At 43.3% G+C, this 13,620-nt stretch overlaps 3 protein-coding genes across 4 annotated transcripts; 1 reads left to right on the top strand and 2 right to left on the bottom strand.

The window, feature by feature from the left end:
* Window positions 1-41: 41 nt before the first annotated feature.
* Window positions 42-3,464, bottom strand: LOC109511005 (A.superbus venom factor 1-like). The gene is made up of 8 exons (XM_019861722.1): window positions 3,335-3,464; window positions 2,668-2,682; window positions 2,561-2,596; window positions 1,897-1,929; window positions 1,606-1,662; window positions 763-916; window positions 432-597; window positions 42-46 (listed from the first exon to the last, which is right to left on the bottom strand). The coding sequence occupies exons 1-8, from the start codon at window positions 3,409-3,411 to the stop codon at window positions 42-44; spliced, it is 543 nt and encodes a 180-aa protein (XP_019717281.1). The 5' UTR covers window positions 3,412-3,464.
* Window positions 3,465-5,763: 2,299 nt separating this feature from the next.
* yju2b (YJU2 splicing factor homolog B) lies at window positions 5,764-11,879 on the bottom strand. 2 transcript variants are annotated; one of them, XM_019861800.1, is made up of 10 exons: window positions 11,771-11,879; window positions 9,944-9,996; window positions 9,818-9,871; window positions 9,639-9,721; window positions 9,341-9,396; window positions 9,180-9,240; window positions 8,964-9,106; window positions 8,244-8,416; window positions 7,450-7,588; window positions 5,764-6,232 (listed from the first exon to the last, which is right to left on the bottom strand). In XM_019861800.1, exons 2-10 carry the CDS (start codon window positions 9,944-9,946, stop codon window positions 5,949-5,951), a joined length of 996 nt encoding a protein of 331 aa, XP_019717359.1. In that variant the 5' UTR covers window positions 9,947-9,996; window positions 11,771-11,879; the 3' UTR covers window positions 5,764-5,948. The 2 variants fall into 2 exon arrangements, with proteins under 2 accessions (XP_019717359.1, XP_019717358.1); XM_019861799.1 differs by lacking the exon at window positions 11,771-11,879 and adding an exon at window positions 10,671-11,196.
* LOC109511057 (transcription factor IIIA-like) lies at window positions 11,477-13,554 on the top strand. Its single transcript, XM_019861798.1, has 2 exons — window positions 11,477-12,151; window positions 12,969-13,554. The coding sequence occupies exons 1-2, from the start codon at window positions 11,678-11,680 to the stop codon at window positions 13,530-13,532; spliced, it is 1,038 nt and encodes a 345-aa protein (XP_019717357.1). The 5' UTR covers window positions 11,477-11,677; the 3' UTR covers window positions 13,533-13,554.
* Window positions 13,555-13,620: the final 66 nt, after the last annotated feature.

The raw sequence follows: 13,620 nt of genomic DNA, 5'->3' as shown, positions 1-13,620 counted from the left end.
GCAAACCCCCGACCCGTCATTCTGTGTGCTGCCGCGGAAAGCTAGCCTATGGCGTGGATTTGCGCCACAATGACAAGCATTTCCAGGAAATTTGGAGGAGAAAAGTTTGTTTTTTACGACCAGATGCTTCTAATTATATTTTTGCTCGCGCTACCCTACCACTTGGATTCTTTTTAAAGGTATCTTTCAACAAGGACACTGCTTTTTCTTGTTTTAACATTAGCGCTAAGGAGTAGCAACGTTAGCTTCAATTTTACTGAGCCAGTGTGCTCTCTCCCTTTCTTTTCCCTTTTCTTTTTTAGATCCTAGCCAAATATATTTTCCCAAACCATATTTCGACTTTCCCATGACGAGTCCCTTGTGTTCCCCTGCATAGTTTCCAACCGTGAATGTGTCCCAAGGCTTGTAAAATATTTGAGAAAAGGCTTCACCCTCATCTCCGGGGTTGTAAATGGGCTTGTCCGTCTGGATGAAGATGTAGCCCGAGTGGAAGGACACCATGACGGTCCTCTCCTCCTCGTGGTAGTTTCCAAATTTGACCTTCACGATCACATACTTGTTCTTGATCTCGTCTCGATTCAACAGACCGGAGGGGATCTGCAGGAAAGCGACATCGTTCACCTTTTTGGGGACTTTTGACCGTTTGAATTGGCTCGCTCGCCATGACAACAGCTGCCTTCAAATGCATCCTTGCGAATTTGTGACAAGGAAGGCGTGTGCCCGCCTTCACCTGGAGAGACTTGAGCGTGTGGAAGTCGTTGCCCGGGTACAGCGTGACCCCGTGAAGAGCATGGTGGTCTTGGTGAAGTCGGTCACGCTGATGATCACCTCGACGGGGCTGGCGATGCCTTCCGCCTGCAGGAAGATATTCTCCGGGCTGTCGGTTCTCAGCAGGTTCGGTGCCACCAGGGTGAACCTGAAGTTGGACAAAGAGATCAATTGCAGCATTTGCATTTTTACCGTTAAAATTAGCTAAAAAAAATAAAATAAAAATTTTTGTTTTAAATCAAACATTTTATCTCTTTACATGATCAGCCAATTGATTTGGTGTAAATTTTGCAACTGATATGAGTTAGACAATTTTGCATAAAAGTATTTTGACTTAAAAAAAATAGAAAAACTCTTTGAGAACAAAAAGAAAATCATAACGAACATGACATGACATAATCATTTCATGTTTTTTCTCTTCATTTTATTCAACGGTTGGTAAGTTGATTTACAGTCACTAAAATAAACAAGGATTTCACAAATAACGGTAATGTTTTTTTTATAATTAGATTAAAAATATTACTTTCTTGCAATTACTTTCTTTTGAAAATGTGTCACAACTCGTTACATATTTTAAAAATATATTAATTCACAGGAAATAAAATAGCAAAATAAATATATGAATCTACCTTGGAATTAATTTGATGAAATGCACTTGTTTCTTTATTGCAAATAAAAGTCAGAGTCCCGAAAACTATTTGACACAAGGTACATTGCTAAGTACTTGTAGCTACAGCGACTGTTCTCACCACTGCATTCACTTCTGTTTTTTCTTTTTAAGGATGCGTTGAAAGGACACAAAATGTTTTGATTTGAGAGTTGTCATGGACAAAATACCTCGGAACTTCTACCGGGTCTGGGGGTGGTTCCGGAACTGTTATCGTTTGTGGAATGCTAAAAAACAAAGACATCCAGACATACTCAGTGGTCGAGATCCTTCGTGGATCTGTAATCTGACTCCATGTAACACGTCTGACTTTGAAGAAAGTAACCATTAACTGTCCCCCAAAATATTCCGTCATTAATGTGGCATTTAGCAAACGGAAAAAGTTGAGCGTGATTGCAGCCCCCCCCCCCTCCAAATATGCGTGTTTGTATGGGGTGTATATGTAGTTGTTTCATCTGTACCTTGGAGCAGCCACGTGTGTGGACTTCGACAACCTGAAAGGGAAGCTGACTTGTTAGCATTCCCAAAAAAAAAAAAAAGAACACAAAACACACTTCTCCATTCAATTTTATGCATTGACATGATGATGTCTTCACTTTCAAATGTGGCCTCTAAAAACCCGCATATGAGGGCTTGGATTTCAGACAATCTTTTTGGGGTGCCATCGGACTTCATTTTAAAAAAAATGATCCTGAAGAGGTCACATTTGAAGGACAATTTCACAGAGGATGGCCTTTGCGCTGCTTCATGATGTCATTGATCTTGAAGGACACAGGCTCCAAGGCGCCTGCATTTGAAGGAATCGGCACAGCGCTGGACATTGGAATCCAGCTGCTTCAGGCCACATTTGACGGAATCCTTATATTTGGGGCAGCCTTTTGCACCGTGGTACAACATCAGGGACCTTCAAATGTGGCATCTGAAGAAAACTGTTGATAGATCCTGGCCTTCCAGTGACATGATGACAATCAAGGACAAATATGGCCTTCGTCGGACACAGTTGGTCGATTGGATGCCATCAACCGGTCTTTTCAATTGCATTTGCATGATGCAATGTTTTTCCAATTTGCTGTCAAGGGCCATTTTTCATTTCATTGAAATGACCAAAGGACTGCGGTCACTTACCCGAGCTTTTGTAAGATGCGTCGCGGGTTGAGAGCCCTGCACAGGAAATTCACAGTTACAAAATTGTGCCCTCGCTGCCACCTGATACTTTCATCGTCAAAACTTACTTGGATAGTTTTTTCCTGCAAAAGGTGCACAGGCAGATTAGTCAGGGACACCTCATTGACTCAAGTGTTGGCCAGGGGCGGGCGGTGCATTTGGTAGGCGGGCCTCCGCGACCACGTCGATTGTTGGAACAAACGGACATCATCTCAAACGTTTCGGGGCGATAACAAAGTCACCCCGTGTTAAAGGTAGCCGTGTATTTTATTTAAACTGGTAAATCTCTTTTTTTTTTTTTAAAGCAGAGTGAAATCATTTTCCACGTTTAAAAAAAAATGGCAAACTTAATTAGTCACTGTAAATAATGAACGTTTTTAATCTACTTTACATCATATCATGTACAGTATATATATTTAACATTATTTATTTTCCTCAATAATTGGTTCATTGATTGTAAATAACTAAAAAAATATAGTAAAATCAGCAAATCTACAAATTTAGACTCATTTTATCAAATAATTGGTTCACAAATTAAAAGTATAAAATGTTACGGATTTTACACAATTTTTTTCCCCCACTCTAAATAATAAAATGAGGAATTCGGTAATACAATTTCATGGAACACATTTTGCAAGAAGGTAAATTGGAAAAGGAGGTCAGCGCGTCGGAGAATGTTTTAGCTTTGCTGGCCGTGACCGCTCACCACTGGCATTAGCATTAGCGTTAGCTCACCTTAAGCTGCCCCGTGCGGCGACGGCGCACAGGAGGCAGAGGAGGATCGTCCAACGAAGAAACTTGCGTCCACCCATGGCGACTTGAGTGGAATGTGAACACACGAGGTTGGGGACTCGGCTAGTAAAGCCACCCCAGACGCCCCCCCCCCACCCCTCACCCACATTACCACACAAGAGGCGGGAAATGGGGCAAGTTTGGTCAACAAAATGATGGACTTTGATTCCAGTGGTGAGCTAATCGTGTTTGTTTTTTGCCTGAGACCTCAGTTCAGGGAGAATCAGAGAATGAGCTCGTTGGTTGGATGATTTTGCCCGACGGTCAGTCCAAAAAGAACAGATATTATTTATGATTATTTGAGAGGAGGCATTTTTTTTTCTTATGGTGGGAAAATGGAGGCCTCTATTTGGGTTGAGGCATGTATTTATTTGAGGCAGGGGTCTATTTGGGATAAGTTATTGTATGTTCAAGTTGTTGCCTTCTACCAGTGAGGTAAGAAAGGAAACGTTTATTTTGGAGTGGGACGTTTATTTGAAGCAGACATCTATTGGAGTTTTGTATCTGAAGGGTTAAAAAAATTTTATTTGGGGGGGGGGAAGGCATTGCTTATTTGAAGGGGGAACAATTGCAGTGGTCTTTAATTAAATGTGTGTGTAAGTGTGTTTCTACAAGGTATGGATTTAAGATGATACATTTATTCAGTTATATAAGAGCTGAGTTTTTTTTTTCTCAGACAGAAAAATGTAGACATTTGAGGTAAGGTGTTTAGTTAATCAAAGGGCCAGCGGAATGGCAGTCAAAGTTATTATTTGAAAAAAGTTTGCGTATGGATGAAGATTTGGGGAGATGAAGAAGCGAGGTGTTTATTTGTGTGGTTACACTCTTAAAAAGTCAACAAAGCTTTTGACTAATTTCTATTTGGAAATCCAAACACGGAAAGCACAACGCAACGCGACTCAACAATAACAGCAGAAAGTACTGAACACAGTTACACAATTGTGACTTTTCCGTTTGCACAAGCTGGACATTTTGCTTTCATGGTTATCGGTAAATTGATTTTTTTTTTTTCCTTTAAAGTACAAGATTGAAAGGCACCCAAAATAAAAAATACATTTTCTCATTCATATATTTGGATGGGTCGGTTGAAAGTGGAAATCTTTTGATTTAGGGCTCAATTTTAATTCCGAGGAGATGTTTTGGTACATACGTGGTATTATCAAAAGAAAAATGAAAAGACAACAAGAAAAACAAAAACAAACAAAACAGCCACAAAAATGTCCTTTTTTGCAGCTCAATTGTCAGTTTGACCGGCAATATTTACTTTGTCATGAAAACGGGCCGTTAGGTTAAACATTGACAATAAAATGTTTAAAAAAAAAAAGGGGGGTGACATCAAGTTCTATGACTTGATGTTACGTTCATTTTTTTGGGGGGGTGGGTGCATTTACATGTGCAAATGATATTTTTAAATACATCTGTTAAATAGCCTTTTTATTACATATTTTACATTGTGAAATTGTCATTCTTAAAATACAGTCCCAGTCCCTGGGAAGGAGCGAAACCAATGCACCAAATTTTTTAAAATAACTATTTTAATTGATAATTGATCTCTCCATTTTATAATTGGGAATAAATCAAATTTTAATTAATCAAATAATTATTTAATAAAATAAAAATCTGAAGTGTATATACTTGCAATTTGGCATTCATTAATTAACCATAATGGGGCGAAAACTTTTTCTTTTTTTCCCCCAGAAAACCTTGCTGATTCATGTTTTTTTTTTAAAGTTGATTCCCAGCTTTCTCACATTTTTTAGGTACAGTCAAACCTCGGTTTTTGTCCATAATCCGTTCCAGAAGGCTGCTCGAAAACCGAAATTGTTCGAAAACCGAAACCACGCTCTTTTTAAAATAAAAATGTTTACTAAACACGTCTGCTCCCTATGGAAAGCAACACGAGGAAGTGTCACTTCCTCGTCTACCCGAGGAAGCGTCACTTCCTCGTGTAAGGAAGGCGAGAGGAGTCAAATGGTACATTCAAGTGCGCTCAGTTTGTTTGAGAATCAAAATTTGTTCGTCATCCGAGGCATAAAAAACTCGAAATTTTTGGTTGAAAACCGAATTGGTTGAGAACCGAGACGTTCTAAAACCGAGGTTTGACTGTATTTTCTTTGTTGATAAAATTACAAGAGGGTCACTTATTCATACATTTTTGCAACTTGTGGAGGGACTCAATATATTTTGATGTAAAATTATATATTTTACTCAAATCTTTAATCGGGTTATGGAACTAAAGACACTGAAGACTGTCACGTGGCAATTAATTTTCTGACGTTTATTTTACATGGTTGCCTGGTGGACACTCGATTAGATACACCGCATCCAATGCCAATAACATCAATTTGTCACGTGTCATTTCCTGTAAGTTGTTTTTTTTTTTTTAAATAGTACACGGTGGTCCATTTCAGCTTCCTGGAAGTCACCCCCCCATTAAAAGGCAATGGGAGCAAAAGTTATCAGGCCGTCCTGTTTGCACTGAGGCGTCACGACCAAGGGAACGCTAGGGAATTCCCGCAGCCTGTCGGAAAGGCGTCCCGAAATAAGTCGGCGCGGTTCACTTGCCGTGGTCCGAGTCCGAGTCGCTGTAGTTGGGCACCAAGGAGCTGGAACTTGCGTCCCGCTCGATAGTTTCGACTTCCGGCGCCGACTCCTGCGTGTCCGACTTCCTGCAGATCAGGGGGGTCCGCGAGGGGCCCAGCGCTTTGGCCACGGCCGCCTCTTTGCCCTGCAGGCCCAGCTTGTGGAGCAGCCCGCCGGGGGTGGTTGCGGTGGAGGTGGTGCCAAACCACGAGCGTGAGGAGATCTCCTGCCGTTTGCTGCGTTGCCTGTCCTCGTATGCTGAGTGGGACCACACAGAGGTACGGCTCAAAAATGAAACAAAAACGCTCCGTTGTGACGAGGGCCTTTTCGGCATTTTGTGGGAAAAATCTGTCCGTTATTGTGGAGTTTCCATTTTTCAGGTGTTCACCGTAACGAAATCGGCAAATGGAAAATGAATGACGTCACATCAGGACTTTGAAAAGTGACTGTTACAGGGGCGAAAACGTAAACAGGGTACATGGAAACGAGGTTCGACCCTACTTTATTCATTGATCAGCCCACCTTCCGTTTTTTATTTTTATTTATTTATTTTGCAAATCCAGTTGAGAAAACCGAGGTCTTCGAAGTGCTCGAAACAAAGAATGCTCGTCGACACCGGAGTGAAATTCATATGCTTTGCGGGAACCAAACTGTATCGTTCGTTCCGTTAGCGTGCCTCGTTCTTTTCTTTTGGCCACTCCAACAACTGTTGGCCCGAATGTGAGCAATGCATCGCCACGCAGCATTTCGCCGATTAACTCGATAACAATGGCAAAGAGTGATTTTTCGGGGCAGTCAAAGATGCAGAACAATGGCCGAGTGGCGACTCAGCATTCTGTCAATGACGTCACTCGCTGGAGATTGCCGAAGCAAAGCACTTTTGTTGTGACATACGTTGCTAAAATAAGTTTGAAACTGGGTAGGTTGCGTTAAAAAAAAAACAAACAAAAAAAAAAAACGCAAGTATGCTTGAAACAGTTTTAGCCCCAAGTATTACTCAAAAGATGGTTGGCCAAATTTACTTCACAGCTGACCTTTAAGTTAGAAGAACGGGGCTTAAAACAAAAAAAAAAAATAGGAGAAAGCCATTATATTAGGAGAATGCACATTGGGAAAAACAAACAAAACAAAAAAAAAAACACTAAAATCTGCTGTTTTATTGCTTTAGCGCCATCTTGTGGCCTCTTGTTGCCCTCACTTCGTGAAGCCATAGCCTGGCCTATCGCAGCCATGTTGTGGCATCTCTCGGCACTTTCTCAAGTATTTTTGTTGTCTGCAAGAGGCCTCGGTCCTTACACTGTTCCGAATCACGCAATAAAGCGAATCGTACCGTTTGGCGAAGGAGCATTGCCAGTCTGTCGACTTGACAAGGTTTTCAATCTGGTAGCAATTGGACTGGATTTCGGATTTGACATTGAAGGAGCTCTGGTAAAAGGGCTCCGTGCAACTTCCTGTGAATATTTGGGAAAACTCACAGTCTGGCGTCTGGTAGCTGAGCAGCGCGGCAAGCCTCTTGTCCTGCTCGCGTTCAGGCAGCAGCGGAATGCTCAGGTTGGTCCTCGCCCTCACCGCGTCGTCCTTCTCTTCCTTCTCCACCTTCTCCTTCTTTTCAATCTGAAGCGTAGCAATACACTCGTAGTCCAACTTTCCTGACACGAGCCTGTCACTTGCTCCACTTTTTTTTTTTTGCTTTGAGTTGCGCACCAAAATTTGACAAGCGAGCTTCTGATGAGCATGCCTACATTTGGCATCGCATGGTAATATTTACTGCTGAGAGGCAGAAATATGAATGAATGGGCAATTTTTAAGCCAAACAATGTCTCTAAACTATTAATCGATGATCAAATTATCGATCAATTTGATCGGAGAATGCTCGTATTAAGAAAAAAAAATCTGCTGTTTTATTTATCGATAATTTGATCATCATTGCTCCTCAAGTAAACCGATTACGAGTGAATGACTAGTTTGGTCAGAATATGGGTGAAAATATTCATGACTGCTTTCTAAAGTGAAAGCCCAAGTTTGCAAATGTTTGCTTTTGAATCGGCAAAAAAATCATCAGTATGTTTCCATGGAGGGACTACAGAAATCTGAGGATATTTACTTTTGAGAGGCAAGGATTTGGACCGTTTCAAGTACGTCGAGGACTCGAAAGGATGAATTGATCGTCAAAATAGCCCCGCCCCTTAAAGCCACACATCCAACACAGGAATTCTGCTCCAGAGCTTCGCAACCGAATTCTGCTTGATGAACCGGAGGCGGTTCTTACCCTGAACTTCCTGCGCAAGGCGCTGTTGAGCTGGAAATCGTCCTTCCATGCGGCCTGGTGGTCCTGCAGCTCCAAGAGTGAAGGCAGAGCCTTGTTGAGCTTCTCCTTGTCCTTCCCGCCGTGGTCCAGCTTGAACATGGCGTCTGTCTCCAGCTTCTCCTTCTCTTCTCGCTCTGGCGGACACACACACACACACACACACACACACACACACACACACACACACACACACACACACACACACACACACACACACATTGATGTTCACGACCTCACTTTGTCATGTCCTTCTTTGCTTTCTTCATTTGCACCTTTGTGACAGCCACATTGTGATTCCCCATTTTTTTTTTCTTCCATGGCTCCATTTTTGCATTTTTCTGTCCATTATTCCCTCCCTCCCTGATTGTCTTATGCTGTCCATCTTTCAGTCTTGCCTTTCTTGGGTTCCATGTCTCTTTTTTGTCCTACTTTTCTTTCTTGGCTCTTGTTATCTTGCCTTCCTTCTGTCTTTTTTTCCTTCCTTCCCTTTTCCCTCCTTACCTCTTCAGTGTGTTTAGTTTCCTCTTTCTTACCATTTTTCCTTCCTCCTTCCATCTTCCCTTGTCCATCTTTCTATCCTCTCAGCTCTCTGTTGTCCCTCCTTCCTGCGTTCCCTCCTCGCACCAGTATTCCCTCCACACGCTCACAACAAGTGCGTCATGAAAAGTGGCACTCAAATACCGGTGGTGAGTATCTGCTCATTTTCGGCCATGTCCCATCGCTCCTCCTTCCTGCTGGCGCCGCTGACGATGACGTAGTCGCAGGCGGCCGGATCCGTCTGCATCTCGATGTAGTTGACACACAGGTGGCATTTCATACGGAACCTGCCAAGAAGCCGGATTGAAATTTCGGTTCCAATTGCGGCCCACACCGCCCGCACTCCTCATTTGCCCTCACCTGTATATTGGCGTGGTGAAATAGTTGCCCACTTTCTTCTTCTCCGCATTGTACCGGACGCCTGAGCGACAAAAACAATGAACTGTGAGAATGACGAGAGGGCACATATTGGAAAACAAAAAAAACAAACAAAAAAAAAAGGAATGTCGTACAATACGTACCCATGCCAATGTGGTTCTTGCAGCCGTCACACCAAATGTTGTATGGCATTTCAAACCTGTGCACACACAAAATCCCAAAATAGGTGCATACCTTTTCAAGAAAAAAGAATCCTACTTTTATAATGATAAAAGAATACAATGTAACATTTTATTTATTTCAAAGGAAAGAAAATATTACTTCACAAGGATAACGCCACACTATCATGAGAATAAAGTCTTAATATTGCCAGAATTGTCTTTTGGCAATAACAATGCATGATCGTTTATTGTTAAAATATGCCTTCATTTGTGTACGAACCTGATGATGAGGATGCCTTGGGACAGCTTCCGGGCCCGCTCTCGCAGGGCGTGTGTTTTGTGGTAGCCATTGAGAGAGCCATGCTGGTGACAAGAAACAAACAAATGACCCTCAGACACATATTACACTAGGGAGAAAAAAATAAAATTAAAAAAACAAAACACGACCATCTTACACACCTTAGCCGGATCGAAGTCCGGTGGATAGTACTTGTTTGTTCCTTTTCGTTCTCCCTGAAAGACAACATAAGAGTTTGTTGTGTTGGATAACAACAATGCTTGACTGTTGTGTGATGCTCAACTCACCATCTTGGCGACGAGACCTCTGCACAGGTCACAGAGTCACTCTATGTTTGGAGCTAAAGAATAAAATACATGTGATTAATAGTGAACTCTGGCATGCACCTCTCAGGACAACGAACCCAAAATTAACGTATGCCTTTTAGGGACAGCGGTATTTTGCTGTTCTACTTCTTCCTTTCATAACTTTGCTGCTGTGAATTGGGAATTTCTCCATTGCGAGACCAATAAAGGTTTCTTCTCATCTTACTACAGTGGACAGCTTATCATTTTATCAATACAATACTGATTTATATAGCAGGTTACAGGTTATCATTATTTGAGTATGAAAGGGTTAATAAGATTACGGGAACAGGTTTAATGCAATTATTGGGTGACTACTTAGTGTTTTCCAATTTGGGTATAGCTGTGATATGGTAATATTTGACCATTATTACGTGGCAGCTCGGTAACTCAAAATAGAATAATGTAACGACGGCATTAAATGCTTATCTTGATTAGATGTGTAGTGTATGACGGAAACAACAGTGTTATTTAAACATAGTGCAAAACAAACGAAACTTTTGGCTGGCATGTAACATCAACCCAGCGAGCAGTGAGCCAAGATGCTAACGAATGTCTCGACGTGATTGTGACCCAAATGCGATCTTGTTTCCCAGCCCCACGCCGACTTGTGTAACTCGTTTGTGTGTAACTTTAAGGCTTAAGCTTAATAACAACTTCAAATACTTACAAATGTTGCACAGGCTGGCGACGACAAGTATTCCCCGGAGATTTTGTGTATTACTGGAGAGTTTAGCCGCTAACTAGCTTTAGCTATCTTAAGCAAACGACGTTCTCCAAATGGCACGAAGTGTCCCAGTTAAAACAAAAACGGACAGCTTTACTGGCGTGGAGATACTTTTCATATTACGAGTACGTTCAAATCCACTAAAGTACATGCCAATCGTCTACAAATGCGAACGTTTTGTGGAAACGGTGTTTGCCGTAAATTGTACATTGTCGCAAATGTGAACACCCGAAACGGTGAAATCCTTGCGCTTTACATGGTTTAACTTGATATATGATGTGGTGATTTATTACAACTGATCACAGACAAGATTTCATTTTAAATATAATAATAATTTCAGGATGTTGTTTTGACGACGCTGTAAACTGCTGTGTGTACTTTAGAAATTCAGCGCGTTTTCAAAACAGGACATTCGTGCGCTCTCAACAAATAGAGTACGCTTTGGTGGCTTCTATGGACGTGATTTTGGTGATCGTTAAAATATAGATGTAACTTTTAGTTGTAGTCATGCTGTATAATAACACATTCGTAGACTTCCAGTCGCCGTAAGTTGACGTTAATTGTCGCAACTAACGAGTTTACGCAAAATAGTAGTGTACATTTCTTCGATCCATTCTTTATGTAATCGAAACCGGTTATCCTCACGACTGTCGCGGGCGTGCTACGGAGCCGCGCCCAAACTTTTTAGGGTTTAGTTAGGGTAGTAGGTAGTGTGTCGATAAAATTACCGAGATCATTAGGGACTTGATTTGATTGTAGATATGTTTAACATGGATGGCCTCTCCCTCACAAAACATTTCTGCTTGGTAATTTTTATTTTTTTAGGATCTGACGTCACACCTAACAACAGAGGATTGTGGGAAGATATGGCGTCCAGCTTGACAACATGTGACAGCAGCAGAAGAACGCTGCTGTGGTCTGCGCAAAGGTAAGGCTTCGAGGGCTTTACGATGGAGGGAGACGCGCTGCCGCACAAGCGCTTCATCTGCTCATTCCCGCCGTGCGCGGCGGCCTACGACAAGCAGTGGAAGCTGGACGCCCACCTGTGCTCGCACACCGGCATTAGGCCACACGCGTGTCCGCAAGACGGCTGCGCGAAGTCCTTCTGCACCCCGTACCACTTGGCCCGCCACCAGCTCACCCACAGCGGCCTGCGTCCCTTCCAGTGCTCGGCGGAAAATTGCAAGGAAGCCTTCAGGACCAACGCGAGCCGCGCGCGACACTTTGGCCGCGTGCACGCCGCCACGCCAGAGAGCAAGCGCTACGCGTGCACGGCGGACGGCTGCGGTGCACTTTTCAAGAAGCACCGGCAGCTCAAGGCGCACGTGAGCGAACGCCACACTCACTTACCTGCCTACGCCTGCCCGCACGACGGCTGCGCCATGCGCTTCAACTTCCCGAGCCGCCTCAAGCGACACCTCAAGGTCAGTGGTGAGACGGAACAAAATGGGTACAGCGGACCCCCGCTTTTCGCGGCCGGAAAACCGCAGTCGGCGATGTCGAGAGAATTTATTTTAAATAGTGATTCGTGGGCTAATTCATGAGTTGTTGCTGTCTGTCCTAAAAGGGAATGATTTCATATGGAAGGCCACAAGACGGTGGCAGGCTACCACCTCGAGCTAAATGAAACTATTAAGCTCATTTCAACATAGTTCCTTGGCACCAAGATGGTGGCGAAAATCGAACCAAAAATAAGAATCCATGGCTCACTTCATAGTACTTCATTGGCACCAAGATCTCACAAAATGGAGATAAAGCATTTACCGTTGTTTCTTGGCACGAAATAAAATCCGTGAAAAACCAGTAACAATTGTAAATAGCACAGCCACCTTGTACCAGTTGCATACTGTATACGCTTATATATATCTATATATTGAACTGTGTACAGCTCTCTTCTGAAACATTTATTTTGTGCATGCAGACACTTTGTTTTTTCTTCTTTCTACTCCCCAATTTTACTGCTGTAGATTGTAAATTTCCCCAGTGTGGGACAAATAAAGGATATCAATCTTAATGAAATGAAGCGCCACAACTCGCTTCAAAATAGTACCTTAGAACCAAGGTGGCACGAGCACAAGACCTGGTGGTTTGGGGTTCACTGTTGTTTAATCATTCTCCATGTTTTAAACACATTTAAACATATTGACACTTTTTTTTTTAAGTATTCCTTGCCGCGCCAACAATATTCGAACGGTTCACTGCATTCCGAGGTCTGATATTAACACAAGTATCTTGTGCAAGGTTCACCAAGGCTATCCCTGCAACCACTCGGGCTGCACCTTCAGAGGTTCCACCTGGACAGAGTTCGTGAGGCACCGCAAGGAGCAGCACCAAACGCAAGTGTTATGTCAGGAATGCGGCAAGGCTTTTCGGGACTCCTGGTTCCTGGAGCAGCATCAGCGCGTCCACGCCGACACGCGGCTGGTGTACCGGTGCCCGCGCGACGACTGCGACCGCTCCTTCACCACCACCTTCAACCTGCAGAGCCACTTGCGGTCCTTTCACGACGGGCTGCGACCTTTCGCCTGCGACCACCCGGGATGCAGCCGGACCTTCGCCATGAAGCAGAGTCTGCTGCGGCACGGAGTCGTACACGACCCGCAGCGGAAGAAGATGGCGCGGCCCAAGAGGTCACTGCCGTCCCGGTTGAGTGGATGCAGTGACAAGATGGCAAAAGAGAAGTTGGCAGAGACGCAAAAGCCCCCCGGGCCGGTGGAGTTGGTCCATCTCTTGCAGGACACATCGCTGCTGGGTGAGCCACCTCAGGACCTGTCAGCGGCGTTGACGTCGCCGCTCACAATTTAGATGAACCATTTATTAAATAAAACTGCATTGGAACTTTTGGAGCAATTAAGCAGACACACCAAAAAGACGTCCCCTCACAGGAGGTTGT

This window comes from Hippocampus comes, unplaced genomic scaffold, assembly GCF_001891065.2.
Source record: "Hippocampus comes isolate QL1 unplaced genomic scaffold, H_comes_QL1_v1.1 scaffold7, whole genome shotgun sequence".
NCBI lineage: Eukaryota > Metazoa > Chordata > Actinopteri > Syngnathiformes > Syngnathidae > Hippocampus > Hippocampus comes.
This window is presented reverse-complemented; position numbering and strand designations above follow the sequence as displayed.

Bases quoted from the DNA above. Each gene is read 5' to 3' on its own strand.
- LOC109511005 (XM_019861722.1), bottom strand. From the start codon at position 3,411: ATGGGTGGACGCAAGTTTCTTCGTTGGACGATCCTCCTCTGCCTCCTG. The intron at 917-1,605 runs GTATTTTGTCCA...GTCCAACTTCAG, and splicing joins GACCCGGTAGAAGTTCCGAG to GTTCACCCTGGTGGCACCGA. The intron at 598-762 runs GCAACGACTTCC...GCTTTCCTGCAG, and splicing joins CGGGGTCACGCTGTACCCGG to ATCCCCTCCGGTCTGTTGAA.
- yju2b (XM_019861800.1), bottom strand. The intron at 9,241-9,340 runs GTACGTATTGTA...TTTGTCGCTCAG, and splicing joins CAAGAACCACATTGGCATGG to GCGTCCGGTACAATGCGGAG. The intron at 8,417-8,963 runs GTATTTGAGTGC...TGTGTCCGCCAG, and splicing joins TGAGCAGATACTCACCACCG to AGCGAGAAGAGAAGGAGAAG.
- LOC109511057 (XM_019861798.1), top strand. From the start codon at position 11,678: ATGGAGGGAGACGCGCTGCCGCACAAGCGCTTCATCTGCTCATTCCCG. The intron at 12,152-12,968 runs GTCAGTGGTGAG...ATCTTGTGCAAG, and splicing joins GCCTCAAGCGACACCTCAAG to GTTCACCAAGGCTATCCCTG.